Raw genomic sequence first — 16,815 nt, forward strand, 5'->3', positions numbered from 1 at the left:
CTTTATGAGTTCCTATTATACCTCACGTATTAGATATTTTCACTGAATCTTAGACACTCACTTTAGGACATCTATGTACTGCTATTTAGGCATTTATTTGCCTTTATGTATTTGATATTTAGAACAAAAAAAAACAAAACTGGCACTACACAGTCTGTAAGGTGAGATAAGGAATATAATAATAGATTCCGGTGCTACCCCTTTAAGGCAAGTACATTAGGACTAGAAAGGACAGAAAGATCAGGGGTTAATATAGCACTCACTCTCACTCTTAGAAATTAATGTATAAAAACATTCATACTTTATTAATTATAGTTAAAACCGGGATATGACTCCCTTAAATTGATTAAACTACCCACAACCATCTGAACCTATACAAACTTAAAAGAAATAAAACCGCTAGTCACTCCTCTGTTTCCTGGCCGATAGCAGGAAACATCGGCATCAGGTGGCTGGAGTGACCAAGCGGTTGTGATTCTTAAGTTAGAGAACAGTGTTAGAGAACCGCTTGGTCACTCCAGCCACCTGATGCCGATATTTCCTGCTATCGGCCAGGAAACAGAGGAGTGACTAGCGGTTTTATTTCTTTTAAGTTTGTATAGGTTCAGATGGTTGTGGGTAGTTTAACCAATTTAAGGGAGTCATATCCCGGTTTTAACTATAATTAATAAAGTATGAATGTTTTTATACATTAATTTCTAAGAGTGAGTGCTATATTAACCCCTGATCTTTCTGTCCATTCTAGTCCTAATGTTTATGTATTTGATACCAGGTAAATTATACTTTTGCTCATGAGAGAGTTATTAGAGCATTTTTATCTCTTTTTTTGAATATGGTTTTATGAGAGCAATTTTTTGTTATTTTTCTAGGGGAGACGTCTCATCTGTAACTATTCTTTACCTTTTGTTTAAGCAAAGTAATAAAACATTTAAAATAAATGCACTTACCACTTTAGTAACTGAGCGTTCCCATGCTAACGATTTCTCCAGCTGCTGTAAACATAGCGAAAGTTGAGCAGCACTTCTACATCGATCAACAGTTTGGCGCCATAAACGCATGCGAGGAGTAAAAGTGTATTCACTGTCAAAAAATAAAAATAAATAGTAAGTTCTTCTATTTTGCAAAGTAAACAAAAAGAATGAGCGAGTGTCAGGTAGCACAATTTCCCAGGGAGGGGGCTATTTATCTATGACGGCTTGAGTTTAGTTTTTTCATTGTTTAGTTGCTCTGTTTTTAATAGTGTGAATAACACTCAGTTCAGGTGTACTATAATGAAAGCCTATGGACTTTAAAGGTCATCCTATTTACAGATAAAGATCCTGGAGGCCTTTCTAGATTTTCACCTAGGAATGTAACAGTATCTTATTTATTTTTTTATTTATTTATTTTTTTAAATGTCGACTTTATTATCAAAATGAGAAGTACAAAACTGGAAGTCGCAGCTTCCTGAAACAGATATCGACAAAGTTTTACATATTAAAAGGTAAATAACAAAGAAGCATAATACTAGTATACAAGCAGTGTTTTATGACATATAATGCAATTACATCGTATATGCTTGTAAGGGTTGAAGGTAAAAGAGAAGTAGAAGGAGAGAGGGGGGAGGGGAAAGGTGGAAAGGGAAAGAGTAAGTACACTGTCAAGAAAATTGGGTTTACCGGAGCCGACTAGTTTATAAGAGTTATTGAAAACTTAGTTAACTAATTAATTAAGCCTCAAGGCTATGTCCCATCTGCTAAGGCTGCAATATATCAGGGTTCTTTTCTTTGTGTCCCATCTAATTAAAAAAGAACTAGAAATCATTATTTCTTAAGGTACTGTTCCCACAAGCTAGACATTTCTGCATACATTTCCATCTTGAGATTTTTAAGATAGTAGAACTCTTCTATATTAAGTAATTCTGTAACTCTGTTTTGCCACATGAGCAGGGTGGGAACTTCTTTAGACCTCCAATTTCTAGCAAGGAGGTATCTCCCACTGTTGGACATTATGTAGAATAATTTAAGGCAGTGATTGGATTTAATTTTGGGGGGCTTGTTCAGGAGCCACACTATAGGATCCAACGAGAACTGAACCCCAAGTATGGACTCCATTTCTCCAAATATAGATCTCCAAAAAATTTGGATTGAGTTACACCACCACCACATGTGCGCTAGGTTACCAAAACTATGACCGCATCTCCAGCAGCATTGGGATTTGCTACTGTATAGGCGGTTTAATTTGACTGGGGAAAAGTACCATCTGTGTAGGAGTTTTAGGTTTATCTCCTGCATGGAGAGGGAGTTTGAAGATTTAGTCACATTATGAAATATTATGGTACTAGTTTGTGGTAGTATTACTTTACCTAGTTTTTCCTCCCATCTTTCAACAAAAGGGGGTAAATGACCTGGAAGGGTTTGTGTTAGAATTTTGTAGATTGTTGAGAGGGTATGGGTTATTGGTGGGGTACTTATGCATACAGTATCTTATTTATTAATGTTTTTCCCCCAACATACAATTCCACTATTATACATATTATAATATGTATTATACAGCTGTTGACAAACTAGGCTGCAGAACCCAGACACAAATGTGTATTCATTAAACATTTCAAAAAGCCTTCATTTAGCTTGAACAAAGAAAGACATAGAATATGTCTCATTAAATTAAGAAGAGATCAGAGTATAGAACAAATTGTGTTCTTACATCTCAGTGGTGGAGAGGGGATCTTCCAGGTCTGTTAACAGAACCTTCTCATGTTGCACCTCACTAAGCAGCCAGAGGGGTTCCTTTAGGTATCTTCTTTCCACATTTTGCTCTAGCTCCAAAAGCCGCAACACAGCCAGGTCCAAGGGGTTAGCAGTATCTCTTTGTGAACTTCCCTCTTCCTTTTTCACCTTAACTAGAATATCATCAAAAGCATCCAGCTGGTACTCAAAGTGCTTCAGGTCATTTCTAGCAGAGTCTAGACTAGGAGGGGTCCATCCCTATAAAATGTTAAAAATATTTTAAGAAAACAATTCATCCCAAAAAAGGTAAGTAAAAGACCGATTTAAAAAAAAAAAAAAAAAAAAAAAAAACACACACACACTACAAAATACCACCAATATTTTTTTTCCGCACATAGTAATGATAAGCTAACAGTGGGCAATATGTCTCATGCAGTAGAAAGAAAGGAAGAAAAACATAAATTATGCTTACCTGATCATTTCAATTCCATCGTTACGAGGAGAGTCCACTGCTTCATTCATTACTTGTGGGAATACAGAACCAGGCCACCAGAAGGAGGCAAAGACAACCCAGCCAAAGGCTTAAATACCTCCCCCACTCCCCTCATCCCCCAGTCATTCTGTCGAGGGAACAAGGAACAGTAGGAGAAATATCAGGGTATAAAAAGTGCCAGAAGAAGAAACAAAATAAATTTTGGTCCGCCCAACGGAGAACCGGGCGGGAGCCGTGTACTCTCCTCGTAAAAATGGAAATGAAATTATCAGGTAAGCATAATTTATGTTTTCCATCTAATACGAGAAGAGTCCACGGCTTCACTCATATGTGAAAAACAAAATACCCAAGCTCTAGAGGATACTGAATGAAAAACAGGAGGGTAAAAAGGTGGATGACCCTATTCTGAGGGCACCACAGCCTGCAAAACATTTCCCACAAAAGCTGAAGCAAAAACGTCAAAATTTGTAAAACTTAGTAAAAGTATGTAAGGAGGACCAGGTAGCTGGCTTACAAATCTGCTCTATAGGAGGTAGCATTCTTAAAGGCCCAAGAAGCCACAGCTCTAGTTGAGTGAGCCGTAATCCTCTGAGGAGGCTTATGTCCCGCTGTCTCATAAGCCAAACGAACCATGCTCGTTTGGCTTATGAAAAACATTGGAGATGCGCATTGCAGGAGGAAGGTCAAGAGCATAGGCCACAGGATTGACCCGTCGGAGTATTCGAAAAGGACTAAGATAACGGGGAAACAGCTTATTGGAAGGCACACAAAAGGTTCAAGTTGCGGGAGGACAGCCAAACTCTCACCAACCTGGTAGGAAGGCGTGGGCAGACGCCTACGATCAGCCTGGAACTTTTGGCGCTGCATAGAACGATGAAGGCAATCCTGAATCTGCACCCACGTGGAACGGAGTTGCTGGAGATGCTCCTCCAAAGCCGGAATACCCTGAGACATGAATAAATCGGAGGATGGTTGAAACCCATAATTCGTCATGAACGGGGATAACTTGGAGGAAGCATTAATAGCACTATTACGAGCAAACTCTGCCCAAGGTAACAGTTCAGACCAATTATTGTGGTGAACTGAGACATAGCAACGGAGGAACTGTTCCAGAGCTTGATTAGACCGTTCCGCAGCCCCATTGGATTGAGGGTGATATGCTGAGGAGAAGGAAAGCTGGATCCCCATTTGAGCACAAAAGGAACACCAAAATCTGGAGACAAACTGGCTACCCGGTCCGACACTATCTCCTTGGGTAACCCATGTGGACGGAAGACCTCCCGGGCAAAAATTGAAGCAAGCTCCTGAGCGGTAGGCAATTTCTTCAAGGGAATGCAATGTGACATTTTAGAAAAACAGTCAACCACCATAAGGATAACATTATTGCCTTTGGAAACAGGGAGCTCGACAATGAAGTCTATGGAAAGATTTGTCCAAGGACGCTCACCATTAGCAATAGGTTGAAGAAGACCCACAGGAAGACGTTGAGGAGTCTTATTCTGTGCACAAACTGGGCAGGAGGCAACATACGCAGCAACATCAGAACAAAGAGCTGGCCACCAGAATTGTCGAGTGACAGACCAAATCATTTGGTTCTTGTCTGGGTGACCTGCGACTTTAGTATAGTGGTAAGTGTGCAAAAGTTTAGTTCGAAGATTCTCAGGAACAAAACACTTACCACTACATTTCTCAGGAGGTGCATAGGTTTGTGCAGCTATGATCTCCTCCCCCAAGGGAGAAGTCAAATAAGTACGTATGGTAGTCAAAATATGGTCAGGAGGTATAACAGGAGTAGGTACAGACTCCTCCTTGGACAGAGGTGAAAATTGTCAATAGAGGGCATCAGCCCTAATATTCTTATTATCAGGCAGGTAGGAGACCACATAATTAAACCAAGACAAAAATAGTGTCCATCTGGCCTGTCGGGGCGACAAACATTTTGCTTCAGATAGATAAGTTAAATTCTTGTGGTCAGTAAGAATGAGCACTGGCACGCTAGTACCCTCGAGAAGATGCCTCCATTCCTTGAGTGCCAAAATTATGACCAGTAATTCCCTGTCGCCAATTTTATAATTGCACTCCGCAGGAGCCAATTTCTTAGAGAAGAAACCACACTGATGCAAGGAACCGTCAGGCGTAGGACGTTGAGACAAGAGGGCACCTATTCCAGTCTCAGACGCATCGACCTCAAGAACAAAAGGCAGGACAGGGTTAGGATGAGCTAGAACTGGAGCGGCAGCAAAGGCAGTCTTAAGACCATCAAAGGCCATAATGGCGGTAAATGACCAATGGAGTGGCTCATTCTCTTTACGGGTCATGTCTGTGAAAAGTTTGACCAAGGAAGAAAAGTTTTTAATGAACTTTCTATAGTAATTGGCGAACCCCAAAAAACGTTGAATAGACCGAAGACCAACTGGGCGAGGCCACTGCAGAACTGCAGATAACTTGTCAGGATCCCTGGAGAACTCTGCAATGGAGATAACATAACCTAGGAAGGTTACTTGATTCTGATGGAACTCACATTTCGAGTTTACAAAACTGGCCTTTCTTACGTAGTCTCTGAAGAACCCATGTAACATCAGAATGATGAGCCTCAAGTGTGGGTGAGTGTATGAGGATGTCATCTAAGTACACCATAACACACTGTTGCAACATATCTCGTAGGACATCATTAATAAATTCCAACAGCAGGAGCATTACATAGGCCAAATGGCATTACAAGATACTCATAATGCCTGCTCCTGGTGTTAAATGCTGTTTTCCATTTGTGACCCTCCTTGATCCTAATGAGATTGTACGCTCCTCTCAAATCAAGTTTAGTAAAGACCGTAGCTCCCTTGAGGAGGTCAAAGAGTTCCGTAATGAGCGGAACAGGGTAAGCATTCATAATGGTAGGACGATTAAGACCCCTATAATCAATGCATGGTCTTAACTCGCCACCCTTTTTCTTCACAAAGAAGAAGCCAGCCCCTGCAGGAGAGCAGGATTTGCAGATGATCCCCAACGACAGAGCATCAGTAATATACTCCTCCATAGCGCAATTCTCCGCAACAGAGAGTAAACCCGGGCCCGAGGAGGAATGGCTCCGGGTTGCAGATCTATGGCACAATCCTAAGACCGGTGAGGAGGCAACGTACTGGCACGCACCTTGTCAAAAACGTCTACGAAATCTCTGTACTCCTCTGGCAATTGAGATACCGAATACGTGCACAAGACTTTAACCGGTTTCCAAAGACAAGTGGAAATACATTGCGGAGACCACAACGAAATTTCGAACCTGCGCCAGTCGAGACTGGGATTGTGCTTTTGGAGCCAGGGATAAACCAGAATAACCGGAAAATGTGGAGAGTTTATCACCTGGAACTGGAGGGTTTCAAAATGGAGAGCCCCAACAGCCATGGATAACGGAGCAGTTTCGTGAGTAACGAGTGCGGGCTGAAGGGGCCTGCCATCAATGGCCTCAATAGCAAGTGGAACGGACCGAGGCAAAACAAGAATGGAGTACTTTGATACAGAAGCACAGTTAATGAAATAGCCCGCAGCACCGGAGTCAACAAGAGCCTGGGTGACTATGGAGGAGTCCACCCAGGAAAGGACAACCGTGACCAAAGGTTTCTCCTTTAGCAGTTCCGGGGACAAGGATAAACCACCCAAGGTCTGCCCCCGACAGTTTCCCGGCCGTGTAGGACAAGACTTCAAAAGGTGGCCCTGTAACCCACAATAGAGGCAGAGCCCCTCCCTCCTCCTAAAGTCCCTCTCCGCCGCGGAGAGACGCGTGAATCCCAATTGTATCGGCTCAGCAGTACCTGGTGACTCGGGACCAGGAGGAGAGGGAGGCATGGGTGGGAACGAACACGTAGGAGACAACGAAACAGGAGGCTTCCGCAATCGCTCCTTGAAAGAGGGCCTCTTACTTAAGGACCAGTCAACACATTAGATTTGCATAATCAACAAATGCAAGATAACTAGACAATGCAATAGCACTTAGTCTGAACTTCAAATGAGTAGTAGATTTTTTTATAACAAATTTCAAAGTTATGTATATTTCCACTCCCCTTGTACCATGTGATAGCAATCAGCCAATCACAAATGCATACGTATAGTCTGTGAATTCTTTCACATGCTCAGTAGGATCTGGTGACTCAAAAAGTGTAAATATAAAAGACTGTGCACATTTTTTTTAATGGAAGTAAATTGGAAAGTATAATTACATGCTGTATCTGAATCATGTAAATTTAATTTAACCTGATTGTCCCTTTAGTCTGATGTCAATTAGGATCAAAAAATACACCAATGCCTTGAGATCTTCTGGTACATCTCTGGCAGCAACTTAGTCTTTAATCGCATCAGAGAGCCCATGAAAAAAGGTGGCAACAAGGGCTTCATTGTTTCAACCTACCACTGCGGCAAGCGTACGGAACTCAATGGCATACTGAGCAACAGATCTTGTACCTTGCTGAATGGACATGAGTCGTTTAGCAGCAGAGGAGGAGCAAACCGGAACATCAAATACCCTTCGAAAGGAGGCAACAAATTCAGGGTAATTTGAAATCACAGGTTTATTAGTCTCCCACAAGGGATTAGCCTAGGCAAGAGCTGTGTCAGAACTAAGGTGGGATTTCTCATCTCGTTACTCTGTCAGAGGGAAACGCCTGAGGTAACATCTCAAAGTAAATGCCCACCTGGTTCAAAAACCCTCTGCACTGATTAGGATCGCCTCCATATCGCTGAGGTAGAGGTGCAGAACCGGACATGCTCCTGGTAGGACTAGGTGCAGCAGCGGGAACAGGAGCACCCATAACTTGCGGGACACTTTGGTCCAAAGGTGCAGTGCGAGCCAGCAGGGTTTGCAGGGCTAGTGCAAGTTGATCCAAGCGGTGATCCTGTTCATCCATCCTGGAAATTATGGCAGGTAAAGGTGGATTATTAGCACCATCAGGATTCATGGCCCTTGCGTAATGTCAGGGTGCCAGGAATCAGACTGAGATGAGTAGAGCAAAAATAATCACACCTTTATTAATAGCAAAAAATAATAAAAAGTCCACAAGTCGAGTCAAATAAGTCAGGAATCAAAACCAGAGCTGGTAGTCAGACGAGCCGAGTCAGGAGCCAAAGCGAGTAGTCAGACGAGCCGGAATCAGGAACAAGGAGAACAGCAGAGTCAGGAACAAGCCAGGGATCAGGAACCAGGAGGGACGTCAGACAGCCAGGTAATACACAGGAGCTCTCACAAACAGGCCTGAGACAACGCAAGCGCAAAGCATACTGAACAGAGGCCCTTTAAATAATAAGTGATGAAATCACAATTCTGAGACTGCATCCTGTCTCACACGGATGATGTACACCAGTCTGGCCATAAAAGGAAGTGCAGGAAATTAGCAGCATCACACAGTATGCACCAGAGTCAGCAAGAGAGGCGAGTAAAATGGCTGCCAGCAGCACATGGCAAACAAGGCAGGGAAAAACCCGACACTGTTAATACGAGTCTAGATGGTTTCGCAGAAAGACTCTTCCTGTATCTCCAGACCCCCTAACATTTGTTAATGCTCTCACTGAGAGGCTGACAATTCCTAAGGGTACTACCCTCCATAAGAGACTACTCCGAAATCTTCCGACACTTCTCTGCCATCCTCATGTAACGAAAGGCAAAGAATGACTAGGGGATGAGGGGAGTGGGGGAGGTATTTAAGCCTTTGGCTGGGGCGTCTTTGCCTCCTCTTGGTGGCCAGGTTCTGTATTCCCACAAGTAATGAATGAAGCTGTAGACTCTCCTCGTATTAGATGGAAAGCACAGTATTATGAGGGAAAACAGAAAGGGAGAGCAAGAGGAAGTGCACGAAAAGGATAATGCACACATGCTTCTATGCATTTCAAACATTATAAAAATTACCCTTTTATAAAATTTTAAGACCACACATACATATTATATATACATATTATATATATATATATATATATACACATATACATACACATATATACATATATATACACATATACATACACATATATACATACATACATACATACATACATACACACACATCTCAAGATTGGAGAGGAAAAGTGGAGAAAAGGATAGCGTTAAGAAAGAGTGTAAAGAGAAGATATGGCCTGAGAGAGAAGGGAGGGGTTAAAATTAGAGATTGAAGAGAGGAGGCAATGGAAAAAGATAGATGAGAGAGGATAACAAAACAAAAAAAAAAAAAGATTTCCAGGTCTGCTATGACCTCACAATGTCAACACTCTGCATTCACTCAGTTCAACAACTTCCTTTTTCTGTCCCGCTGTTGTCTTCCCCAGAACCCTAGCTGGTGTTGCTAACTGCTATGCACTTATTTTTTTACTGCACAGTAAGATTTTTCACATTGCCTAAACATATGCAAAGAGGGGTTGGGTTAGTGGGTGAAGTGTGGGTGGGATCAAAAGTGGCGAGTAACATTTTGGGTTGGCTAGTAGCTTAGGGCTTGAAATTTAAAAAAAAATATAATAATAAATTTTATATATATATATATATATATATATATATATATATATATATATATATATATATATATATATATATATATATATATATATATATATATATATATATATATATATATATATATATATATATATATATATTTATTTCTGGCTTCCAAACACTCACTGTACTGGTGAAGTGCTCTCTATGGTAGATAGGTAGAAACTTTAAAAAGAGAAGAGGCACTCACAGGACTTAATATACATTATTTTTATTAGTAATCCATCAAAAAAGGTTAAAGGGACAGTCTACACCAGAATTGTTATTGTTTTAAAAGATAATCCCTATATTACCCATTCTCCAGTTTTGCATAACCAACACAGTTATATTAATATACTTTAACCTCTGTGATTATCTTGTATATAAGCCTCTGCAGACTGCCCCCTTATTTCAGTTCTTTTGACAGACTTGCAGTTTAGCCAATCAGTGCCTGCTCCCAGATAACTTCACGTGCACGAGCACAGTGTTATCTATATGAAATACATGAACTAACACCCTCTAGTGGTGAAAAACTGTAAAAATGCATTCTGAAAATAGGTGGTATTCAAGAACACCAAGAGAACAAAGCAAAATTGGTGATAAAAGTAAATGGGAAAATTGTTTAAAATTACATGCTCTATCTGAATCATGAAAGATTATTTTGGCCTAGACTGTCCCTTTAAGTCAACGTTTCGCTCCTCACAGGGACCTTTGTCAAGACTGTTTCGTATTCACTGCACATGGAATATTGTTCAGTGGTGAATATTCCACGTGCAGTGAATACGAAACAGTCTTGACAAAGGTCCCTGTGAAGACCAAAACGTTGACTGAACCTTTTTTGATGAATTATTAATAAAAATAATGTATATTAAGTCCTGTGAGTGCATCTTCTCTTTTTAAAAGGTTTCTAACTATCTTCCATAGAGAGCACTCAGGCAATTCACCAGTACAGTGAGTGCTTGGAAGCCAGAAATATTATTGTCATGAATAGGGTACCACGGGTGTGGACCTGGTTCATGTCCTAACCACCCCTGCTTTAGTATTGGTCACTCGTTTTTTCAGTGCCCACTAGTAGCCCAAACAATGTTCCTTGATGGACAGCACAATTTAGTTGTGAGAAGATTTACATTTAATACACATCCGATTACATATTTGGTAATATAGAACTTGCAGTGTCTATACCACATCTCTATCACAGATGATTGTTTTTTAGTTTTGTGAAGTTTTAAGTTTTTAGTTCCTATTTGTTAGTTTTTATTTCTTTCATGTAATTGGCAAGAGTCCATGAGCTAGTGACATATGGGATATACAATCCTACCAGGAGGGGCAAAGTTTCCCAAACCTCAAAATGCCTACAAATACACCCCTCACCACACCCACAATGCAGTTTAACCAATAGCCAAGCAGTGGGGTGATAAAGAAAGGAGTAGAAAGCATCAACAAAGGAAATTTGAAAATAATTGTGCTTTATACAAAAAATCATAACCACCATAAAAAGGGTGGGCCCATGGACTCTTCCCAATATGAAATAAATGAATTTATCAGGTAAATTCTTACATAAATTATGTTTTCTTTCATGTAATTGGCAAGAGTCCATGAGCTAGTGACATATACACCCCTCACCACACCCACAATTCAGTTTTACAAACTTTGCCTCCTATGGAAGTGGTGAAGTAAGTTTGTGCTAAGATTTCTACGTTGATATGCGCTTCTCAGCATTGTTGAAGCCCGATTCCTCTCAGAGTACAGCGAATGTCAGAGGGACATGGAGTATCACTTATTTGAATACAAGGATTTCCCTAACGGGGGTCTATTTCATAGGTTCTCTATTATCGGTCGTAGAGATTCATAGACGATATACTCTCAATTTACCATTACCTCTACTAATAACTGTTTTAGTACTGGTTTGGCTATCTGCTATATGTGGATGGGTGTCTTTTGGTAAGTATGTTTTCATTACTAAGACACTCTCAGCTATGGTTTGGCACTTTATGCAATTATATAAAGTTCTAAATATATGTATTGTACTTATATTTGCCATGAGTCAGGTTCATGTATTTCCTTCTGCAGACTGTCAGTTTAATAGTTGGGAATGTAAACACTTTAAGAAATTTATTTCTTACCTGGGGTTTAGTCTTTTTTCAATTGACTACTTTTTGCAATTGCGGGTGTTAGGCCCGCGGGTGCATCAAATGTTAGCGTTTATTGCGTCATTTTTGGAGCAAACTTTTTTTGGCGTGAGAAAGTACGTTTATGACGCAACTTCGTCATTTCACACGGCGGCATCATTAGTGACGCAAGTGTGTCATTTTTGGCGCCAAAAAAGTTTACGTTACGTTGTGAGTCATACTTGGCGCCACATTTTTTTCATTATTTCAATACCCCATTGATGTTTGCCTCCTGCTTTCTTCTCTATCAAGAGGCCTATGCTTTTGCATTTTTTCCCATTCCTGAAACTGTCATTTAAAGGGCCACTGTAAGTAAATTTTTTCTATGCCTGTTACTAACTAACTACCCCAAATACGCTTTTTATCAATAGCATTTCATTAACATATCTCTACCGTATATCAGAAATCTTGTCTGCAAATGTAATTGTTTTCCAAACCCACTCCGTGGGTATCATTTGCTCTGTACCAATCCGTTTACAATACCTAGGTTTAAAAATGGCGCTTTAAACACAAAGTTATTGGTTTAAGTATTTTGAACACTCAGTGCTGAAAATAGTGGGCAGGGTAACGTGACATCATCGGCGAATAAAATATATAACTTTTAGAACGTTATGAAACTTCGTTTTGGAGAAAATATAGGTCAGTAGGTTTTAATTAATGTTTATTAACTTTAATATGTTAGTTGTTTAGCTTAAAAATTATAACAGAAAGTAATCCTTTAAGGAAATAGATAATTTTGCTTTATATGTTGTTTTTTCTCTTACATTGAGCAAGATGTCCCAATCTGATCCTGTCTCTGAAGTTTCTGCTGGAACATTGCTGCCTGACATCGGTTCTACCAAAGCTAAGTGCATTTGTTGTAAAATAGTAGAAATTATTCCACCGAATGTCATTTGTAATAGTTGTCATGATAAACTTTTACATGCAGATAGTGTTTCTATCAGTAATAGTACATTGCCAGTTGCAGTTCCTTCAACTTCTAATCTGCATGATATACCTGTCAATTTTAAAGAATTTGTTTCTGATTCTATTATGAAGGCTTTGTCTGCTTTCCACCTTCTAATAAATGTAAAAGTTCTTTTAAAACTTCTCATTTAGCTGATGAAATTTCAAATGACCAACAACATAATTCATCCTCTTCTGATGAGGATCTATCTGAAACAGAAGATCCTTCCTCAGATATTAACACTGACAAATATACTTATTTATTTAAAATTGAGTATATGCGTTCTTTATTAAAAGAAGTGTTAATTACTTTGGATATTGAGGTAACCAGTCCTATTGACGTTCAATCTAATAAACGTTTAAATGCTGTTTTTAAACCTCCTGTGGTTTCCCCAGGTGTTTTTCCCATTCCTGAGGCTATTTCTGATATGATTTCTAGGGAATGGAATACGCCAGGTACTTCCTTTATTCCTTCTTCAAGGTTTAAGAGATTGTATCCTTTACCAGCAAAATCTATAGAGTTTTGGGAAAAGATCCCCAAAGTTGATGGGGCTATTTCTACTCTTGCTAAACGTACCACTATTCCTATGGAAGATAGCACTTCCTTTAAGGATCCTTTAGATAGGAAGCTTGAATCTTATCTAAGGAATGCCTATTTATATTCAGGTCATCTTCTCAGACCTGCTATTTCTTTGGGTGATGTTGCGGCTGCATCAACTTTCTGGTTGAAAAATTTAGCGCAACATGAATTGGATTCTGACATATTTAGCATTATTCGCTTACTGCAATATGCTAATCATTTTATCTGTGATGCCATTTTTGATATTATCAAAATTGATGTTAGATCCATGTCTTTAGCTGTATTAGCTAGAAGAGCTGCCGATATGAAATCTAAATCTAGATTACTATCTCTTTCTTTCCAAGGTAATAATTTATTTGGTTCTCAGTTGGATTCTATTATTTCAGCTATCACTGGGGGAAAAAGGAGTTTTTTTGCCTCAGGATAAAAAACCTAAGGGTAAATCTAAGGCTTCTAATTGTTTTCGTTCCTTTCGTCAGAATAAGGAACAAAAACCCAATCCTTCCCCCAAGGAATCTGCTTCCAATTGGAAGCCTTCCTTAAATTGGAATAAATCCAAGCCATTTAGGAAACCAAAGTCAGCCCCTAAATCCGCATGAAGGTGTGGCCCTCATGCCAGCTCAGCTGGTAGGGGGCAGATTAAGGTTTTTCAAGGATTTTTGGATAAAATCTGTCCAAAATCATTGGATTCAGAGCATTGTCTCTCAAGGGTATCGAATAGGATTCAAAATAAGACCTCCTGTGAGAAAAAATTTTCTCTCACGCATCCCTGTAACTCCAGTAAAAGCTCAGGCTTATCTGAAGTGTGTTTCAGACCTGGAGTCTTCAGGGGTAATCATGCCAGTTCCTCCTCAGGAACAAGGTTTGGGGTTTTATTCAAACCTATTCATTGTACCAAAGAAAGAAAATGTATTCAGACCAGTTCTGGATCTAAAAATGTTGAATCGTTATGTAAAAGTACCAACTTTCAAGATGGTGACTATAAGGACTATTCTGCCTTTTGTTCAGCAAGGACATTATATGTCCACAATAGACTTGCAGGATGCATACCTTCATATTTCGATTCATCCAGATCTCTATCAGTTTCTGAGATTCTCTTTTCTAGACAAGCATTACCAATTTGTTGCTCTTCCATTTGGCCTAGCAACAGCTCCAAGAATCTTTTCAAAGGTTCTGGGTGCCCTACTATCTGTAATCAGAGAACAGGGTATTGCGGCGTTTCCTTATTTGAACGATATCTTGGTACTAGCTCAGTCTTTACGTACTGCAGAATCTCACACGAATCAACTAGTGTTGTTTCTTCGGAAACATGGTTGGAGGATCAATTTACTAAAAAGTTTCTTGATTCCTCAGACAAGGGTCACCTTTTTAGGCTTCCAGATAGACTGAGTCATGGACACTGAATCTAACAGACAAGAGACGTTTAAAATTGGTCGCAGCATGCCGGCACCTTCAGTCTCAGTCATTCCCTTCAGTGGCTATGTGCATGGAAGTTTTAGGTCTCATGACTGCAGCATCAGACGCGATCCCCTTTGCTCGTTTTCACATGAGTCCGCTACAGTTTTGTATGCTGAATCAATGGTGCAGGGATTATACAAAGATATCACAAATAATAACCTTGAATCCCAATGTACGACACTCTCTGACATGGTGGATAGATCACCATCGTTTGGTTCAAGGGGCTTCTTTTGTTCGCCCCACCTGGACTGTGATCTCAACAGATGCGAGTCTTTCAGGTTGGGGAGCTGTTTTGGGATCTCTGACAGCACAAGGGGTTTGGAAATCTCAAGAGGCGAGATTACCAATAAATATTTTAGAACTCCGTGCAATTTTCAGGGCTCTTCAGTTCTGGCCTCTGCTAAAGAGAGAACCGTTCATTTGTTTTCAGACAGACAATATCACAACTGTGGCTTATGTCAATCATCAGAGTGGGACTCTCAGTCCCCAAGCTATGAAGGAAGTATCTCGGATACTTGCTTGGGCGGAATCCAGCTCCTGTCTAATCTCTGCGGTGCATATCCCAGGTGTAGACAATTGGGAGGCGGATTATCTCAGCCGTCAGACTTTACAACCAGGGGAGTGGTCTCTCCATCCAGATGTGTTTTCTCAGATTGTTCAGATGTGGGGTCTTCCAGAGATAGATCTCATGGCCTCTCATCTAAACAAGAAACTTCCCAGATACCTGTCCAGGTCCAGGGATGTTCAGGCGGAAGCAGTGGATGCGCTGACACTTCCTTGGTGTTATCAACCTGCTTACATCTTCCCGCCTCTAGTTCTCCTTCCAAGAGTGATCTCCAAAATCATCATGGAGCAGTCTTTGTGTTGCTGGTGGTTCCAGCATGGCCACACAGGTTTTGGTATGCGGATCTGGTTTGTATGTCCAGTTGCCCGCCTTGGCCACTTCCGTTACGGCCGGACCTACTATCTCAAGGTCTGTTTTTCCATCAGAATCTCAAATCATTAAATTTGAAGGTATGGAAATTGAACGCTTAGTTTTAAGTCATAGAGGGTTCTCTGACTCAGTGATTAATACTATGTTACAAGCTCGTAAATCTGTTTCTAGAAATATTTATTATAGAGTTTGGAAGACTTACATTTCATGGTGATCTTCTAATAAATTCTCCTGGCATTCTTTTAGAATTCGTAGAATTTTGCAGTTTCTTCAGGATGGTTTGGATAAGGGTTTGTCTGCAAGTTCCTTGAAAGGACAAATCTCTGCTCTGTTTTATTTCACAGAAAGATTGCTATACTTCCTGATATACACTGTTTTGTACAGGCTTTAGTTCGTATTAAGCCTGTCATTAAGTCAATTTCTCCTCCTTGGAGTCTTAATTTGGCTTTACAGGCTCCTCCATTTGAACCTATGCATTCTTTGGACATTAAACTACTTTCTTGGAAAGTCTTGTTCCTTTTGGCTATCTCTTCTGCTAGAAGAGTTTCTGAGCTATCTGCTCTTTCTTGTGAGTCTCCTTTTCTGATTTTTCATCAGGATAAGGCAGTTTTGCGGACTTCTTTTAAATTTTTACCAAAGGTTGTGAATTCTATCAACATTAGTAGAGAAATTGTTGTCCCTTCTTTATGTCCTAATCCTAAGAATTCTTTGGAGAGATCCTTACATTCTTTGGATGTGGTAAGAGCTTTGAAATATTATGTGGAAGCTACTAAAGATTTCAGGAAGACTTCCAGTCTATTTGTTTTATTTTCTGGTCCTAGGAAAGGTCAGAAAGCTTCTGCTATTTCCTTGGCTTCTTGGTTATTTGGAGTCGGGTCAAACCCCGCCTCAGAGAATTATAGCTCATTCTACTAGATCAGTCTCCACTTCGTGGGCTTTTAAGAATGAAGCTTCAGTTGATCAGATTTGCAAAGCGGCAACTTGGTCCTCTTTGCATACATTTACTAAATTCTACCATTTTGAT

The 16,815-nt window shown here is 40.1% G+C and overlaps 1 protein-coding gene across 1 annotated transcript in view; it reads right to left on the bottom strand.

Moving 5' to 3' along the window:
- The window catches only part of BAZ2A (bromodomain adjacent to zinc finger domain 2A), a 218,841-nt gene that overhangs the window by 119,368 nt on the left and 82,658 nt on the right, over window positions 1–16,815 (bottom strand). The window contains exons 25-26 of the mRNA XM_053705512.1: window positions 2,686–2,966; window positions 948–1,080 (exon numbers count right to left, since the gene is read on the bottom strand). Coding sequence (XP_053561487.1) covers window positions 948–1,080; window positions 2,686–2,966 — 414 coding nt within the window. The remainder of the gene's footprint in view (window positions 1–947; window positions 1,081–2,685; window positions 2,967–16,815) is intronic.

This window comes from Bombina bombina, chromosome 3 (assembly GCF_027579735.1).
Source record: "Bombina bombina isolate aBomBom1 chromosome 3, aBomBom1.pri, whole genome shotgun sequence".
NCBI lineage: Eukaryota > Metazoa > Chordata > Amphibia > Anura > Bombinatoridae > Bombina > Bombina bombina.